An 18,681-nucleotide genomic window follows, 5' to 3' on the forward strand; every position below is an offset into this window, starting at 1 on the left:
GTCTCATGAAGCACCTGGGTTCCAGACCTTAGGAAAGGGCTGCATATGTCTACAGAAGACCAGCCAGGCCTGGAACTCCACCTCCTCCGGGAAGCCTTCCCTGATGCTTCTCCTTACTCTGCACCTTCACAGGGCCTTATGTATTGCTCTTGTGACGGGCAGCAACCTACCAGGCCAGTGGAGGAGCACAGAGGCTGTGGCGCTCTGGCTCTGCGCCTACAGGTGCTGTGGGGAGGAGCAGGCGGTGTGGTCGGTCGCTGAGCCTCCGTCTCCCTGTGCACCACTGCTTGAGTCCTGGGGACGTGAAGGGAGACAAATGCTGCAACACTTGCCGCCTCACAGCTGACACTGTGGTGGGGGAGCCCTCTGGGGATCGGGAAGCAGGGTGACCGGGAGCAGGACCGGCGGGCAGTGGGAAGGGAGTGTCGCCGTGGTGCAAGTGTAGGCAGTCAGGCAAGGCCGTGCTGACACGGGGACACGTGCGTGGAGGGGGCATCGTGGGAGACCTGGGGACAGGCAGGCAGGACTGGGGGCAGCAAGGCCGAGGCCCTGAGGTGGGATGGGCATGGCCAGTTTCTGGGGCGCATGACGGCTGTTAACAGTGGAGTGGGAGAGCCTGGCACGCTTGGGCTTCGCTCTGAGTCAGGTGGGAGCCACGGGGGCCGTTGGAGCAGGTGAGTGATGGATCTAACTTATGATTCAAACGGATGGCTCAGGTTACGAGGTGGAGAATGGACTATAGGCAGGAGGACAAGGGCAGACGCAGGGAAGCCAGGTAGGGGCCATTGGCAATAACCCAGGTGAGGGACTCCAGTGCCCTGGCCCATGGTAGCAGCACGCAGGTGGTGGGAAGTCTGCATTTCAAAGGTAGAACAGACAGGGCATATGGGAAGGGTCAGCATCAAGGAGAACTCCCACCTCTGCTGGAGCTCGGGAGGGGAGGACTGGCCACCTGCCTGTGAGGGAGGGGCAGAAGGAGCAGGGCGGGGAGGGACCACCAGCTCTGTCGGACAGAGGCCGAGATGCCTGTTAGCAATCTGCCGTGGTCAGCTGGGCCGCCGCCACAACAGCGGACCACAGGCTGGGCGGCTTCCACGGGGGAAGCTTATCGTCTCTCCCTTGTGGAGGCTGAAGCGCAGGAGGAGGGTGTCAGCAGGGCTGGTTTCTCCTGAGGGCTCTGCTCTCTGCCTGGCTTGTGCACGGCCGCCCTCTGGCTGCTGCTTCGCCTGGTCTGTCCCCTGTGCCCGCGCACCCTGGAGTCTCTCTGCACCTGGACTCTCTCCTCTCATAATACACCAGACGGATTGGCCCGTTCCAACCGAAGCACCTCTGTAAAGGCCCCGTCTCCAAACACCACGAGCCTATGCTGTGAGGTGCCGGGGTCAGGGCTTCAATATGCGGGATTTGGAGGACGCACTGGGCTCCTAGCCACCAGCGTGGCACTCGCTACGGCAGCCCGAGCAGACCCATACAGCATCCTCAGGGGCTTCTCCTCTGCCCTCGGGGCTGCCCGTATCACAGCCGGGGCAGGTGCCCAGGAGCCCAGGAGCCCAGGCCTCTGCCGGCACCCCTCCCCATCCCAGCGGGGCGCCTCTTGCCCTCCCTGCCCCCAGCCCCGGCCAGGCCTTTCTGGTTTCATTCTGAGATTCAAGCCCATAAGGTCAAACCCAGAAGGCTCCTGGGGCCCTCCTATGCAACCTCCGAAGTGCACAGGGAGAAGCGGAGGCCCTGAGAGACCGCCGTCTCCTGAGGCCCTCCTGTTGGTGAGTGGGGGCCAGGGCCAGGCCTCCTGGCTGCAGGCTGGCTGCTGCCTCGCTTGCTCTGCTGGACCCTCGTCCAGCACACTGGCAGACACACAGCTGCCCGCCCCACAGTCGTGCCCCACGCCTGAGGCCTTCGCCGTGGCCCCTTCCCTTCCCTTGCCTGCCCCCGAGACGGGCGGGGACAGTGGGCTGTGACTGCCTTTGTGCCTGGCCCTGTTCTGTCCTGTTTGCTGTAACCAGCTGCCCCCGTTCCTTCGAGCTCGGGGAGTGTCTCCCTCTGCTCTCAACAATAATTAGCCTTGTAAGACTAATGGGCGAAATCGTGTCTAATTACCCCGGTGAAGGCCCAATTATGCGATTAACATTCGTAGACTATAACCTAATGATGAGAAGAAGAGCCTCTCATTTGCATAGCATTAAGTTAATTGAGCTGCAAGCCGGGGCGGATGGGGTGGCGATGGCAGGACTCTCTTTCTGAGAGGACACTAATGACCAGGGAGGACAGGCACCTGACAGCTTTATTAATTAACAGCGATCCGATTACCTGGCAGGGCCGGCAAGTGGCAGTGGGCCGGGAGACCGGGCTCTGTAAGAATGAGAGGGGGCGCCCCGCGCTGCCGGCTCAGCTTCCCTGCACTTGGCTGTGTGCGGGGCAAGCCTGTGGTCACCTCGAAGAAGAACCGTGGTAGAACAATGTCTGTAAAATCTCGTTCGTTCCTCCCACACTGTGGAGCGTGCCTGGCCGGACTCCCGGCCCGCCAGGGTTTTGGGAGAGGCTCCGCTTGGCCACCGGCGCCCAGCGTCTCCCCGAGGTTTCGGATTCGGCACCAGTCCACCGTGAAGCTGGAGAATGCCAGCAGAGAATTTCAGACTTTGAAGAATACTTAGAGATCGTCAGTTCAAGGCCCTTATTTTACCTACCCCTCCAAAATTGGAGCTCAGAGAGGCTGAGAGCCCGGGGGTCAAGGCCACTGGCCTTAGAGCAACGGGGTGGGGCAGGGGTCCTGGCCCTGCCCCACTCCCCCTGCCCCCACACAGCCCCTTCGCTAGCCCCATGCACTGCATGTCAAGTATTCAGGCACTGTTTTCTGGGGAAACTGGCCCGGCAGCCCCTCGCATGTGTTCCTGTGGCCCCTGCCTGTCTCCCTGCCCAGCACTGGCCGCCCAGCCCTCGTCTTGGTCTGCCTCTGCTCCCGGAGGCAGAGTCGGCACTGTGCTCAGTCTCCTACACAGATGACTGAACCAACCAGGGACTGGTAAAGGGTGCGGCTGGGGTGAACCCCAATTGCTTTCCGATGGATTTCAAAACATGGATTTTTTTAAACAACCAAAAATGAATAGAATGTGTAGGTCCTCATGTGACTTGATTTTTTGCTTAATAAAATATAACGGACACACCGTTACGTAAAGCTGGGCCTCGTTAAGTGCCCATGTGGTTTGTCACGTTGCACGGGGGCACAGCCGGGGTGTGTGGCGATGAGCCCGAGTGCCCGTCAGAAACACCGCTCCCCGTCCTTCCCGGTCATGGATGGCGCAGCAGCGACAAGTGTGCACACGAACACCCATGTCTTCACGCGTCGCTTTGGTCGTCGTCTCAGGGAAAACGCGCAGAAATGGAACTGCTGGGCCGAAGGGCATACGCAACTAACAAGTTACTTTTCTCTTTTAGCTGAAAGGACTCAGAGATTGAAGGAGTACAAATATTCAGCGAAGAGTAAGTCCCAAAGAAGAACAACTGGAGACTAATGATCTGAGCCGCTGACTTAGGTGGGAAAAACAATAAGCCCGGACAGCAGGACAGGGACGATTGCAACAGAAATCACGGGGACAGAAAGCAGAGTGACAGGACGGCCAGAGCTGGCTCTCTGACAAAACTAACAGAATTGGCATGTGTCTGGCAAGGCCGAGCAATAAGAGAAAGGACGCACGGATAAACAATATTTGGGATAAAATGGGCACATACCCATAGACAGAGTTTAAAGGGGTGAGAAAAATACCGTGAACCGCTTTCCGACACTAAGTTTGGGAACAGAGATAAGATGGAGAAATCCAGAGAAACGCCCTAACCCGACACTGACAGCGCAGGAGAGAGAAAACGCACAGTCCGACAGTGAGTGAGCGAGCTCAGCGACGCAGCAGAGCGAAGCTCCCCACCCCCGCGCTCCTGCCCGGACCGCCCCGCAGCCGCAGCCGCCTGTGCATGTGTGTGCACGCACGTGTGATCTCGGACACAGAGCCGGCCCGTGACCACGGAGCCCCCGCAGGGCCCCACACACAGCGCCAGGCCGCCCGGCGATGGCAGGGAGCGAGCCGCAGCCATGCACGTCGGCGCGGAGGGGTCTTGGGAAAATGGTGTTAAGTGGAGAAGTGGGTTGTGAGAGAGCAGGTCCGGCAAAACTGAGAGATGTGTGGGTGCTGGTGCGCGTTTGAAAATTCTCACTAGTCAAATGCTCTTCTGATACGAGTATAGACAGAAGACAGCATTGGTCAGGGCTGCCCAGAGCGTCTCAGTATTGGGGTGATGCGTTGCTTCCGTGGGGGGTTCACGGGGTTTGTTTTATATTCTACAGGAATAAAATTCTTCTAGGAACAAAATCTTATTTACCAATATATCTCAAACTCCCCGAATAATGCCTGGCATATAGTAGGTTCTCAATAAATAGTTGTGGCCAGAATGGTTATATGTTACATCACTTACTTTTATGCATCAAAATATGTCATAGTAAAAAAATGGTGAAAACATTAAGTTGTCTTCTTCCCCCAGACCTTTACTCCCTCCCCCAGAAGCAACCACGGGTCCTAATTCACAGGGTGTTCTAGGAGATTTCTCCGCGTCGATACGGAGGCATACATATACGCCTCCACTGTCTGTAGGTGGAGACCTACCACACAGCTGCAGAAAATGGGAGCAGGCGCGCGTCCTTATGCGACATGGTGTTCTGCTTTTGTTGTGGGTGAGTCTGGCGCTGCTTCCAGGTAGCATGACCGCCTGCCCTCACCCCTTTCCCGGCCCCACGGCGTCCCAGCCTGCAGCTCTTTGGACAGGTCGAACCGGCTCCCTGCCTGCGGAAGGGCATCCGGACGGTGTTCTTCCCCTCACTTGGCAACCGGCGCTGCGGCAACACCTAGGACGCGTGGCTCCTGTGTCCGTAAGGCCGTCTCTGCAGATTAACGTCCCGGGTGTGGGGCGGCTGAGTTGTTGTTGCGTTTTTGTTTTCAGTGGGTGCTCGCATTGTAGGCTGGAGGTGGAGTGTGCCTTGGAAACAGCTGGAACATCCAAGGAACAAAGGCTTCGTGGAGGTCAGGGGTACCTGGCCAGCTCTGAGCATGACGGCCCTGCAGCCGCCTGGGCCGGTGGCACAGTGCCATCGAATCGCAGGCACACACCCAGGCTGTGGAAATGTTTGACACGTGGAACTTAAGTTTTAGGGAGCATATTTTTTTCCTTAGGATCAAGGATGGATTTAAAATACGCCTAAATGTTTTCTTTCAAGAATGGTTTTATTGCCCACAGCGGTTACTTTGTGATTTACATGTCGGGTATTTTAAGTAATGACAATTATTTCCATTTTTACTGCTTTGAGCCTCTAGCCACAACTAAAGCCTGACAAGCTGGCAAACATAAAGGCCCATCATGAAAGGCTGTCGTCCTCGGGAGACCCGGGCTGCCTTCTTAAGAAGCTGGAAGGCAGCGTGCGCCGTCCTCCGCGGAGAGCGGGGCGAGGGAGCTGGCCTGCGGTTGGTCTGGTGGGCCCCCGGGCAGGTGGCCTTTGGGGAGGGCGGGCCTTGGAAGCTCTGGGCTCAGACCCAGCTCAGGCCGCTGGCCTCGGCGCCTGGAGGTAGAAGCACGCCAGGACCCCCCATCCTTTGTGAGAGCGGATGCGCAGCTAGGACAGTACAGACCAGAGCGCCCTCTGGAAGCAGGCCGCTCAGCTCCCCTGGGCACCAACCGCTGGCTGGCATTACCATGACATCTTCTAGAAGCGGCAGGCTCAGCGTAAACACGCGCGCTTCAGAGTCAGGGAGACCTGAGCGTGACTCGGTGTGAGCACGTGCTGTGTGTGGGGCCAGTGAGCAGCCCGCCCTCTGGTAGGAGCCCCACACAAGGGGCAGACGGTCATATGCGAGCTCTGCTCAGCTCTGAGGCCCGTGGGCGCGTGGAGGCTCACAAGACGTTGGGAGAAGCGGCCTGCCAACCAGAGGGCGGGGCGGCACCACCACCTCCTCCTAGTTGCTTTGCCTCTCAATCCCCTGTTTCTTCACTTGCAAAGTGGCGTTGGTAGTGTGCACGGGGCAGAGCTGCTGCGAGGTCCAGGGGGTGGCTCAGGTGAGTGTGCGAGCGAGAGCGACTGTGCACGCGAGCAGCAAGCCGCAGCGGCCACCCGTCTGACCCGGGTCAGTGCGCCGTGCCCCGCGCTTCAGAGCAGACTGGACTAGCCCAGGGGCCCCAGGCACAGCCCCACTGCTCTGCGAGTGACGCTGCTGCTCACCAGAGGGAAGGGCAGTCTCTGTCTCGTCTGTCTTTGCCGCCGGCCGCAATGTGGTGGCACTCTTTCCTGGAGCTGGGTGGGCTGCGGGGGCCTCGTCCGGCAGGGAGCCCTCCTCAGCTGGGCCCTGGGCCCCCGCCCCGCCAACCGTGCCAGTGAGCGGTGGGGACGAGCCTCCCACCTTCCCCCCTGGCTGCTCCCAGACTGAGACGCCCCTCACCGTGGCTGCCCTTGGACGGCGGCGCCCTGTTGTCATCTGCTGGGCACTCAGGCTAGTGCTGCGGCGTCACGGAGACACATGCAGCGCCAAACTGGGATTGGATGGGCCCGAAATTGTGCACTTAGTTCAGGGTACAGGGCGCACATAGAAACTGCATCGGGACAGAGAGGCCAATAAACCTTTGAGAACGTAAGTACGGGGTGGGGCAACAGTAGGTTTACAGTTGCGAGTATGCAAGGCATAGTTTCTTCTTCTTTTTTTTCTTTAAGATTTTATTTATTTATTTTTAGAGAATGGGGAAGGGAAGGGGAAAGAGAGGGAGAGAAAAGTCAATGTGTGGTTGCCTCCCGCGCACCCCCAACTGGAGACCTGGCCCACAACCCAGTCAGGCATGTGCCCTGACTGGGAATCAAACCAGCGACCCTTTGGTTTCAGGCCAGCGCTCAATCCACTGAGCCCCACCAGCCAGGGCCACAGTTCATTCTTCTATTGTGATTTGCTGATTACGGTACTGTTTCTCACATGAACAACTGCAAACCTACTTTTGCCCCACCCTGTGTCTGGGGAGGAAACGGCTCTGTGAGACGTTTGGTTGTGGAGCGGAGAAAACCAGCCGGTCAGAGGTCTCTGGGTACCGATCTGGTGAGTGCGTCTGTCGGGCCGGCAACGACCTTGAGTGAGCTGGTCTGTGGGTACGCAGATGGATGGTAACTTGGTGAGCGCACGCAAGGAGGGTGGAGTGGCCTTGGCAGCCGCGCCACTCCAGCCCCCAGCTACGGGCCCGTCAGGTGTCTGATCCCAAGGGCGGAGGCGCAGCAGCTGGGGAAGGGGCAGCTGAATGCCAGCGAGGCGTTCAGGGGACAGCGGCCAGCCAGGTGCAGACCGTGGCTTGACAGTCCTGACCTGTGGTGGCCCTGACGCTGGGTGGAGCAGCTGTGTGGGTGGGAGGGAGCCCCTGCCCTACATACCAGCTGTGGCAGCTATGAGGGTCCAGGATGCACAGGTTCAAGTCCTGCTGTGCCATTCACTGGCCACATGACCTCAAGCAGGCCACTTAACTACTCGCCAGAGTGGGCGTGAAGATGGACCCTGCCCCGGGGGTGGTGGGACACAAGTTAGGCTGTATGTTCCAGAGCCTAGAAAAGCACGTTCTGAGCTCCAAACAGTGGGATGGCCCAGCCCTGCGGGCTTGGCCAGGAAAACATCGGGAGCCATGTCAGCAGGGTGCGGCCGTTTTGGGGTGGGGGGATTGGTTCAGGTTCAATTTGCATTTTGGAGTGTGGCCCCTGGCAGGAGACCCCCATCCAGCCCATCCTCTGTGGGCTTGTGGTTGGCGGGTTGGTGGGCAAAGGCTCTTTCCCTGGAGTGGTTCCTCTCCACACAGAGTGAGCTGCTGATCTGGCCCTTCCTCTGAGAGGACAGACATCTGAAATGAATCAGTGAGAGCCTGGGCCGGAAGGGCTTTTGTGGTGTCTGCAAAGGTGGCCACAAGAGGGGGGGGGGAACAAAGACTGAGGAATAACCCTCTTTCCTTGGAAATCTTTGAGAACTGGAGCCGATCATGGGTCCGAGGCAATCCACCTGCAGAATTGGAGGGCTGCTGGGGGCCTCTTTGCTCCGGGGTGCTGCTGCTAGCAGGCTGCGGGGGGCCACAGCTGCGAGGGGTGGATGCTCACCAACCGGGGAGACGCAGGTGCTTTGCGCAGCTCTGTTGCACCCCATGGTGGTGTCGTGTACATGCAGTGCTGGCTCGGGGGAGACAAGGGTGGGTGGTGACAGGGCCGCAGTCCTGCCCTCCGAGGTCCCTGAGCCCCAGAGCTCAGCCTCCCAGGAGGGGGTCGGGGGTGCTGGACCCACAGACTCTCCCCCAGGGCAGGGCCTCAGGTACAGGGCAGGGCGCTCGCACAGAGCAGGTCCCCGTGACCGTGCTGCGGCTCCCTGACACATGGAAAATAGCAGAGCCTGTTAAATATTTCAGACAACCAGGTTGTAATCCAGATATCCGTGGCAGTGTGGGCCAGCTCCTGTCAGTGGGAAGAAGGGAAGATGCTGATAAAAATATCAGCAAAGCCTGGCTAATCAGGTCCGCAGTAATGTTTTGGCCGCAAGGCCTTTTTCTGTAAGTGGCTGGAGAAAAATCGAATCAGACTGGGAGATGTTGGACCATTAGGTGAGACAGGCGTGGCTGGGGGAAGAGGGAGGAGGAAAGGCTGCATTTAGTGGAACAGCCGCAGGACTGAGCCAGCAGGCCGTCCTCACCAAGAAAGCCTGACCTTTGGGGATGAACAGGGGGCGGGGCTCTGGTCACTCCCATCCAATCGGGGGGGGCCTGGGGGCTCGCAGGGTTCCCTCATTTGCATGTTCTCGGGTCTTCTAGGAAAACCTCGCAGTTCAGAGTTGAGGCATTGGTGAGTCAGGAAAAGGAGCCGAGCTGGGCGCCCTCTTGTCTCAAAGCACCCCGCGCCCCCCCCCCCGGGCTCCGACTGCTGTGAGCGGACTTCTCTCCCCCGCGGTCCCGTTTGTGCCTGCGGTCCCACTGGAAGGCAGCAGAATGCCGCCAGCCCTTTCTGTCCTGCACCGATGCAAAGCGTTGTGCCTGCTACATACAGACAGAGCTTTGGGCCAGGGCACCTCAGAAACGCCAGAACGCAGGGTCTGCGCAGCGCCTCCGTTTCCTGCCTCGCCCCCTCTGCCCCGTCTCTCCCGTTTGCTGCAGGGGCTCTGGCGTCCCTGTCCTTGCTTCTTCCGTCCCCGGGGTCTGTGCTCAGCCAAGTGGATTACTGGGGAGCCTGGAACAGAGGGGCCTGGGCCTCACTCATCGGCACCGTCTGAGCTGCCTGGGCTGCGGCCGGTTATTTCACCTCAGGGGAGCCCCGTGGTCCCCGTCGGCACCCGTGCCACCTGGGGGGCCCAGGAACGAGCACTGGAGAGGGGGTCCCACCACAGTGACGGTGCCCTTTGCACCCCAGCAGGGCAGGGAGGGTGTGCAACTCAGGGCCACCTGGGGGAGGTGGCCGCCAGTCCTCCAGCAAGGGCGCTAGCGTGTCTGGAGCCACCTGCGGCAGGGTCCAGGGTGTCTTCAGCCCCCACAAACTCCGTCCACCAGCCGCGCTGACTGCGACCCTGCAGACAAGTTCCGTGAGCACGTCTCGGTGGGCCACTGCCCCAAGCCCTCACAGGTGGACATTCTGGGCCGGACAGAGGGGTCAGTGCCGCTGCCCTCCAAGCCCTGGTCCTGCAGGGCCAGGGTACTCACCGGTGGGCACCTTGGCAGTGGAGGGCGAGACGAAGGCCCAGGACCAGCGGGGTGAATGCTTGGGGGGCTGACTTTGGTAGGTGGCTTCACCTCTCTGCACTTTGGACTTCTCATCAGTCAGAGGGGTGAAGAATGATGTCAGCTCCGGCCTCGTGGGAATGCTGAGCGGCTCTGGAGGGAGAGAGCTCGGCTGCGAGCCCGGTCGGGCTGCTGCTATTCCAGGCATGGTCCCAGGTCCTGGATCCCCAGGGGAGGGGATGGACAGTAACCCACAGCAAAGGAGACATGTCCACAGAGGCAAAGTGCCCCATGGCATGGAGGAGAGTGAGGTGGCAGGTTCGATGACAGAGGAGGGCCTCTCTGGGGAAGGGATGATTAAGCTAAAACTTGCATGAAGAAAAGGAGCCAGCTGTGGGGTGACAGGAGGAAGAGCCACGCAGGCTGGGGCGGGAGGGAGCCAGGTGTGTCCCGGCCAGCAGGTCTGCAGAGCAGGGCTGGTTGGGGGAGGTTATTGTCCATGTATATTTCCAACAGTTGATCATACCGGGAATCCACTTATTGTAGAAAAGTGAGAAAGAGCAGCTAAGTAAATATTTTGGATATCCAGAGATGATCAATGTCCATGACATTTTTGGAGACACTCTGCACATCCCTCACTTCTGCTTACTGCCTACGCTGTACTCTGTGTTCGCACAGCAGGGGACTGGCTCTCAGCTCCCGTTTTCAACGCCCCTGAGGCTCTGGGTCACCGCAGGTTGAGACTTTGGGGTAGCTTCCAGCAGGCCCACAAGGCTTCGGCTGGCGGATGGCAGGTGTAGTCCCCAGATAGCTATCAGGACCCAAAAGTCTCACATTGCAGCCCTGGGCCCCCCGCCAAGGACAGAAAGGCTTTATCTAGAAGCTGCGGTGTGCGGTGTCGCTTCCTAGGTGGGTCCACCGAAGGAGTTTAACCTGGGGGCACAGCCAGATAAACAGTTTAGCCCTGGGTTTCTCTGCATCAGGCAGTGGGGGGTGTTCTCTCGGCACCCACACGCCGCGGGGCTTGCCTGGGCGAGGCCCCCTGGGCCCGTGTCCTTCAGCCCTCCACAGCGAAGTGCCTCCAGCTGCAGTCAGCCAGGTCCTTCTGAGGCCCCTAAACCCACCCCCAGGCTGGTGTCCTTCCTCCCAGATGCTCTTCTCTGGTCACACAGAGGCAGGCTGGCGCGGTGCGTGTTGTCAAATAAGATCGTGTCTTAGGCTTCTCTTCGGGCCCACGGCCTCCTCCCGCTTGTTTCTCCTCAGGGCCGCGGGGTGTCTGGGGGTGCGCATCCCGGGCCGGGGGACTCGCGCAAGTACTTGCTGGGGAGGGGTTCCGGAAGCAAGACGCCCAGCCTCTGTGTCCCTGTGTCTGCGTCGAGGATGCTGGTGTGTACTTCACAACACGGCACAAGGTCACGATGAGGAGACATTTAGAACCGCTGGTCGCGCGTAGCAAGCCCTTGGGAAATGGCGCCTTGGTTTTATCCGAACCCAGAACGCACGGCATCCACCAGACGCCCCACTGCCCGTGCCACCGACGCCGAGGTTGCGGGCAGGTGGTTGAGGTGCAGTCACCTCTGTTCGTCTCGTCGGCCCGCCCCCCATCCTTGGAGGGGTGCCATTGGGCGCCCTGCTCACCTGCACTCCTGCCACCGTCTCCTCCCGAGTCCAGTCAGAGCACCCTGCACGGGCCCCTGGGGCCTGCCCCCTGCGGGCCCCCTGGGCGACGTCCTGGCTGCCTCACCGGACAGCCTGGCACCCGTGCGGTTGGGGTGGGGCCGCCCGACGCCAGTGGAGGCGGGGAGTGGTGGGTTTCGCCCCCTTGGTGGTACTAGCTGAAACCTCTTAATGTCACGGGATGATAATATTGGCTCAAATAACTTGGGCAGTCGTTACATGCCAGACCAGATGTGAAGCCCGTGGATTAGTTCTGCCAATCCCCACCACCTGTGGCCACCCCGCCCCACCCCCACCTCAGAGTCAGAGAACCTGTGAGCCCTGGTCCGGGACTGCGGAGCCGGAGGGCAGAGCAGAAGCGTTTCAGAGGACCGCATGCAGGGCTCTGACGGCCTGGGGTGCGTTGGGGAGGCTCGACCCAGGCCCCGCAGAGCACACTGGGGTTGTTGCCATGACGGCGGTGTCTCTCTGGACCAGACACCTGGCTGCCTCATCTGGGAAGTTGGCCACGCCCCCGCCCACGGCACCCGGGAAGCATGCTCTGTCTTCTGCGCTCCAGGATGACGTTCTTCTCGGGCAAGTTAATTTGCTTTCCCTGTGATTTCCTCCCTAGCCCACCGATGTGCTGGGGACGGAGCTCTGAGTTTGAGTCGGAGTTTGCCACTAATCGCGTTTAATGAGGCCCCGAGTGGCCACCTTGTGCAGAGGACAAAGTCAGGCCGGAGGGAAATCTCAGCTCACAAAGCATCCCAGGTGAAGTGCCCTGCGGGAGCCCCGGCCGTGGGGCGACGTGAGGGCTCCTGCACCCTGGATGCAGGCGTGGTGGGAACCACACTGCGGGGCGGGGGGCTTCCGAGTCCCTCCCCCACCGGCCCCACAGAAGAGGGGTCAGGGCCCTGGCGGTGCCACTGTTGTGAAGCCAGCATCCCGAATTGTTGGTGAAACAAAAGCCAGTCTCATGCTGAGCCCTTTTAATCCCCTAATGGCGGGGGACACCCGACGCCCCAGCTCTAGTTTCCGAACCGCGGCCACGGCCACTACAGCCCGGTTTGGCCCGGCTCCTCCGAGTTACAGCCCGACACGGCCGGCACAACCGAGGTATTTGAGGACAATGAAATATGCATGGCTGGCGGTGACAGCCCCATAAAGCGCAGCAATTAGCCGAGTAATCCGAGAGAGGGAGCCGGCCTCGCAGCCCGAGGCTCCCCATTAGTTAAATGCATTTTGTACGCGCTCATCCCATCAAATCAACTAACACTTCCTTTAATTGGCTCATGAATTATACAGCCGCCCCGCATTATAATTTAATCGGCTGTAAACATTCATAGGCCCCGCTGTAAAGCGTATCGCACTCATTAATTCGTTAATTCCAGCAGATGGAAGGGGCGATCGGATGAACGGTGGCAGAACAGAGCGCCTTGGGCAACGGAAGAAGGAAAAAAAGGTGGGGGGCCGTTTAGGTTTTTAAGGGCTGTCAGAAACTCAATCTGCGGCTGTCAGGGGCCCAGACCGTGCCCATCCCCGCCCTCCACCGGCTGCGGCAAGTGACTGGCGGGTTCAGACGGAGGCTTGTCAACCAACCGTCTTTAAACATCAAGCCAGCCGGTAAACCGAGCCCTGTGTAAATTAATTCTTGTCTTACGGGCCCCCCTCTCTGTCCCCATGCATATTTCATGGCGGGCAGCATAAATATTAATTCTAATAGCTCTGCACACTGGTTATTATTTCTGTTTTATGACAAATATTCATAAAATATTCAGGACCCTTTTTTAGAATATTTACACACTTGATTGTGAATTTTCCCAGATTCCTGGGGACACTGTAAACATATTGGGGTTCTCTTGATGGACTTTCCCCCCTTAATTAATACCACTGGTTATCAATATTTAATCTGAGTTACGTTGTTCGAGAAGTAGAACCTATTAAAGTGGAGGGCTGAAGGACGTGTTTTCCTCCCTGCGGTCTGTGAAATGGGAGAGACCAATTCTCTGTGACACCTGGGCGATGGCAGAGGGTGACTTGGCCTTTTCATTGGGAAAACAGTACCTGTCCCTTCTGCCTGTGTCTGTTCTCTGAGCTGAGAGCTCTGGCGGCGACCCCGCTCACCGTAATGAGATGCTGCGGAAGGTGCCGCAGCAATATTTATGCGAGGGTTTTCCACACGTTTGGAGTAATTAAAGCGTGGGTTTGACTAGCACGGTGGTGGATTCCTGAGGCAAGTCCGCGGCAGTTGGGATGAAGGGTCTTTTGGAATCCATGTTATTTATCTTTGACCCCGAGAGGTAGCTGTGTACAGTGTCCCCAGTGAGGCGAACTGGAGGGAGGGGCTCCCAGCCGGGGGTCCCTTAGGTGATGGAGGGAGGACATGGGTGAGAAGGCAGCTTTGGTCTGAGGTGGGGGTGTACATGGGGTGTCAACCCCACCCCCACCCCACCAGGTCTACTTCCCACTCCGACCACAGCAGGGAAGGAAGCAGAATCTGTTTTCACACAGGAAGGCAGCAGGCAGCCGGGGGGCATCCTGGAGTCCGCTGGACGGGGCACCCAGCCAGAGGCACCACCTAACCTCTCTGGGCGAGTTTTTCCATCCTTGAATTGGGTGCGACCACAGCACCTGGGCCACGTGCTTGTGGTGAGATCGAGCGTCACAACACGTGTGTGTGTGTGTGTGTGTGTGTATGCCGCGCCCGGAACAGCGCCTGGCCCGCAGCGAGCATGGAACGGCTGGCGGTGACCCATGGAGGAAGCCCTGGCTGTGGGGAAGGTTAGGCAGAGGCTTCTCTGCAGCCCAGTAAAGGAGCAGAGTGGAGGGCTCAGAGGGAGCCCCTGAAGGGGGGTGCTTTGGTGACGCCCCCAGGGCAGGTGTTCGCTCAGTGCTTGTCCTGGGTGGAGACTGGCTTTGCAGAAGGAAACCTCGAAGTGAAGTCAGCTGCCTCTCCCTCTGCTCCTTGTTTCCAGGAGGGTGACAGGAGATGCACTTGTCCCCCAGGCGGCCAAGGGCCCAGATTGCACACACCCTGTAGTCCTGCTCTTGAAGGAGCTCCTGCTCTGGAGCAGTGCCTGGGGGCCGCCTGGGGTGGGGGTGGGGGGGTCAGGGGGGGCGGCGCTGGGCTGCCAGAGCAGGCACCATTTCCTGCCTTGACCCCTGGTCGGAGGGTCTGTGTGGAGTGAGAAAGGCGGCATTGATGGCCGAGGTCGAGACCCTGGGACCCCGGCCGGCACTGTCCCCGACACCCTGGGTCTCCAGTCTGTGCGGAGCAGGGGCACCCTTCCTCCTCCTGGCCAATCGCAGAGGAGCACGGGGTGAGCTGCGCCAGCCGGAGCTGCCGCCTGCATCTGAGCCCTGCCCAGGCCACGGTCAGTGAGCGTGGGGGCAGTGGGCAGCATCTGGGGCAGCCCCGCCCGCACCTCCTTCTGCCCTTCATCCCCAGGCCAGTGCCAACCATGTCTGGGAGGCAGCACCCTTTGAGAATCTGCTCAGAGGCATGAACCCAGCGCCCCAGAAAACACACGCCGTCCCGATCTGTACCTGTTTCTGGGGGTCCTGGGCCTGCACGGCGCCTGGTTCAGACCCTGGGCAGGTGCCGTCTGAGGTGGAGCACTCGGCTCCCCCAGTAGCTGCGACCCAGCACCTCTGGGCAGGAACGCCGGCATCCGCCAGCCCGGGTGCCCCAGGGGACTCTGGGAACCAGTCTCCGGTCCCTCCCAGCCCTGGTGTTCCAGCAGAGTTCTCAGCTCTACCCCTTAGCTGAGTTTTGGGCTGGGATGGAAAAGTCAGGCAGTCGGCAGGGAGTTTGAGTAGATCGCCAGAATGGCACACCACACCTCCTTTTAGTCCTTCCTCACTGTGTCCTGAGCCCTCGCTGGCTGTCGGGACCCCGGTGGGGTCAGTTGCTGCTCTGGCCCCAGCTGGTGGCACCTGGGCCCGGGAGGCGGGTCCAGTTGGACCTACCAGAGCTTGGCCTCTTGGCAGCCCACTGGACACTTGTGGGGTGACCTTGAGGGGCTCTTTTGTTTGGTGAGTCGGAGGAGGCAGCATGCCCTCCCTGGAAGGCCGCCACCCAAGACTGACGGAGGGAAATGTCTCATTTATGTGCGTTTTTCTTACGCTCGGAGGGGCTTCTTGCCTGGTGTACCTACTTGAAAGTGAAATGAACAAGGCTCTGGGTGTGGGGGTGTTGTCACTGATGTTGCTGTCACTGGTGGTGTCCCCCGCAGAAGCTGCACATATCAGTCATCATCCCACCCGACGTCAATGGTGACGACTCCGTTAGAAGTCGTGTCTCGGTCCCACGAGAGGGGCTTGCTACAGGGCCTGGCTCACAGCAGGCGCACACCTCACATACACGCGCATCAAACAGACGGTCAGCGAGCCATGGAATGTTCCTGAAGTTACTGCTGTAAGCACACCCAGATGTTTTAACGCTAGAAGGCACGGCCGGGGCTAGTTGTGTGGGCAGCAGCTGCGAACACTCAGGCCTTCGCCCCCGTGGAGCACGCTCACACCCAGGCTGTGGGTCTCGGCCAGCACGGGAGACACCGAGCGGGGCCATTCTCTGTGGGGGCGGGAGGGGCGCACAGGGCTGTCCTGTGCACTGCAGGGCGTTTAGCAGCACCCTGCCTCTACCCACGAGATGCCAGTAGCACCCCCTTCCCAGTTGCGACAACCAACCAAAAACTGACTTCTCAGGTATTGACTGCCACATGTCTTCTCGGGGCAAACCCACACGCAGCTGAGAACCCCTCTCCTCTAGTTTTACCTCGAGAAAGGGGTCCATTGCGGGGGGGGGGGGGGGATGAAGCCGTTTGGATCGGGGGTCAGCCGGCGGACCGCCAGGCACTGCCAGTCAGAGAGCCCGAGTTAGGGGCCAGCGCTGTGACTTGCCCGCTGGGCTCGTGACCGTTGAGGATCCTGCCCCTTGGGCCAGGGGCTTCTTTGTGAAGGAGGAAGTGAGAAAGCTGAGGACACTCCCGCCCCCCACTCCGGGAGGGGTCGCCGTCGGGGAGCTGGGCTCTCGGGAGGGCACCCTAGCCCTGGCTGCCTGTCTGAGCCCCAGGAGGCGCAAGCCCTGCACTGAGCCTGCGCACAGTTTGTCTCCTTAGACTTTCGGCACCGGTCAGCTGCTGTCGCCCACTTCCAGGGGAGGGGACTGAGGCAGAGGGAGGCCGTGTGAGTGGCCCACCTCACGCAGCAAGTCCACGAGGAGGGGAGATTCTGCCTACCTGTGTGACTCCAGAGGCCGCGCTGACCTCCCGAAAGGACAGGTTGTCTGCTCGCCCGCAGCTCACCTGAACGATGGCCTCCGGAGGCCCCTGTAGAAGTGATGGGGGGTGGGGGCCGCCCTGAATCAGGGGTGCAGACGGCTCCCACAGCAGTGGGGGCCTCACCTACATCCTTCCCAGGCGACCTCCGAGAGCTGTGCACCTGGAGCCTGAACAGGTGGCTCCCAAGGCTCCACCCACTTACAGGGGCTGATGCCCACCCTGGTCTCCGCGGCCCGGGGCCTCTCAGCCGACCATGTGCTCGTCCTGTCCCCACAGGGTGTTCTTCCTGAATGTGCCGCTAGATTCTATCATCGAGCGGCTGACCCTGAGAAGAACTGACCCTGTCACCGGAGAAAGGTCAGTGCCAGGCTCCCGGGGCCAGGCCCCCCTGGGGACCTCCTTTCTCCATGTGGCTGACCGATGATGCCTCAGCTGGGCTGCTCCAGGGACAGCCTGATGACTGCTCACAGAAGAGTCTAGAAAGGGGGTCCCTCCAGCTAGCTCCGCTGGACAGCGTCTGTCAACCCTCTTTGCCTGGACAAGGAACCAGGAGACAAATGTCCGAGCCTCCACAGTCGTTGCGAGGTCCGCCTGCACTGTCCTGGCGGCAGCTCTGGCCCCAGCCTGTGAAGGGGTCGCACCGGCAGGTGCCACCCGTGCGTGTCCCCGGGCCTCTGCTGTCCCAGCTACGCTGTACACACCCTTTGCCCTTCCCATGGTGCAGAGGGTCGATTCTGAGTCGTCTTCTGCAGCCTGCCCAAGCCCAGTCGCTGTGCACGTGTTGAATCGTGGGTTAAGTCCCTGCAACCACGAAGGGGTAAAAGCTTCCACCCACCCGGGCCACCGGGGCGTCTCCAGGAGCCCAGTGAGGAGGGGCAGGAAGGAAATAGCAGGATTTTTCTAAACCACAGGCCTGATCTCTTTTCTCGTCCTGGCTGCTGGCAGACAGTCTTCTGCTGTGAAGGATGACGGCCTGCTGGGGCCCTGGGCCTCTCCCGATAGTGACCATCTATGGCACTTCCTGTCCCATCCGCTTCCAATTCTTGTTATGATGTCCCCGCCCCCATTTCACTGCAAGCTCCATAAACATCAGCGTCTGTCTCGCTTTGTCGCTGTGCCGTGGACAGCAGATAAAATGCCAGACAGAGCAGATGCCTCATACACAGTGTTTGGAAGGAAGGAGAGAGGGAGGCGTGAAAGGAAGGGAGGAATCTGGACGTCACCCTGTTCCACGCTGTCCAGCCTGCTCGCAGCCCTCTCCCCTGGGCACGGACTGTGTGGTGGCAGTGGCGGTGGCTGACTCTGGCCACTGCAGGACAGAGGGCCCCTTTCTCCCCTGCCACCTGGGCTGGACCATGGGTCACCTGCTTCCCCTGCTCTCTCGCAGGTACCACCTCATGTACAAGCCACCTCCAACCATGGAAATCCAGGCCCGTCTCCTGCAGAACCCCAAGGATGCTGAAGAGCGGGTCAAGTTCAAAATGGACCTGTTCTACAGGAATTCCCCTGAGCTGGAGAAGTTCTACAGGCAGGCCATCACCATCAATGGGGACCAGGACCCGTACACGGTCTTTGAATACATAGAGAGTGGGATCATCCGTCCCCTGCCCAATAAAGTCCTCTGATGGGTGCAGGGCAAGGAGCATCCACAGAAACAAAGTTAATCCGCTCCCCCCACCCCCAGCCTTCTGGAACCTCAGCCAAGCCAATAAAGAGTACAGGGCGCAGTCTCACGTGTCCTTGGGGAGGTGGCCTTGTCTGGGGGTCTGGGAACACAGGTGCAGCAGTGTGGCGAGCGGGTTGGGGCCTGGACACGCTGTGTGCCCAGGGAAGTCCTGGACCCCGAGCCTCTCCTTTCTCGCAGTGAGAATGGGGGCGTTACTGGGACCCGCCTCCTGGGCTGCCGTGGGAGCCAATGTGCAGGTGCAGGTGCAGGTGAGGCTCTCAGCACAGTGCCTGGTGCACAGTAACCTCTCAGACGTGGCTTTAAAAGCCC

The 18,681-nt window shown here is 59.9% G+C and overlaps 1 protein-coding gene across 9 annotated transcripts in view; it reads left to right on the forward strand.

The window, feature by feature from the left end:
• AK8 (adenylate kinase 8) overlaps window positions 1–18,405 on the forward strand; it is a 73,561-nt gene extending 55,156 nt beyond the window's left edge. For 7 of the 9 annotated variants that reach the window (XM_045196866.3, XM_053919434.1, XM_045196863.3 and 4 more), the window contains 2 exons: window positions 16,962–17,042; window positions 18,073–18,405. In XM_045196866.3, coding sequence (XP_045052801.2) covers window positions 16,962–17,042; window positions 18,073–18,310 — 319 coding nt within the window. In that variant the 3' untranslated portion in view covers window positions 18,311–18,405. Of the gene's footprint in view, window positions 1–15,638; window positions 15,821–16,961; window positions 17,043–18,072 lie in introns of all 9 variants that reach the window. The other 2 variants (XR_011650955.1, XM_045196865.2) reach the window with 2 other exon arrangements.
• Window positions 18,406–18,681: the final 276 nt, after the last annotated feature.

This window comes from Desmodus rotundus, chromosome 1 (assembly GCF_022682495.2).
Source record: "Desmodus rotundus isolate HL8 chromosome 1, HLdesRot8A.1, whole genome shotgun sequence".
NCBI classification, from domain to species: domain Eukaryota; kingdom Metazoa; phylum Chordata; class Mammalia; order Chiroptera; family Phyllostomidae; genus Desmodus; species Desmodus rotundus.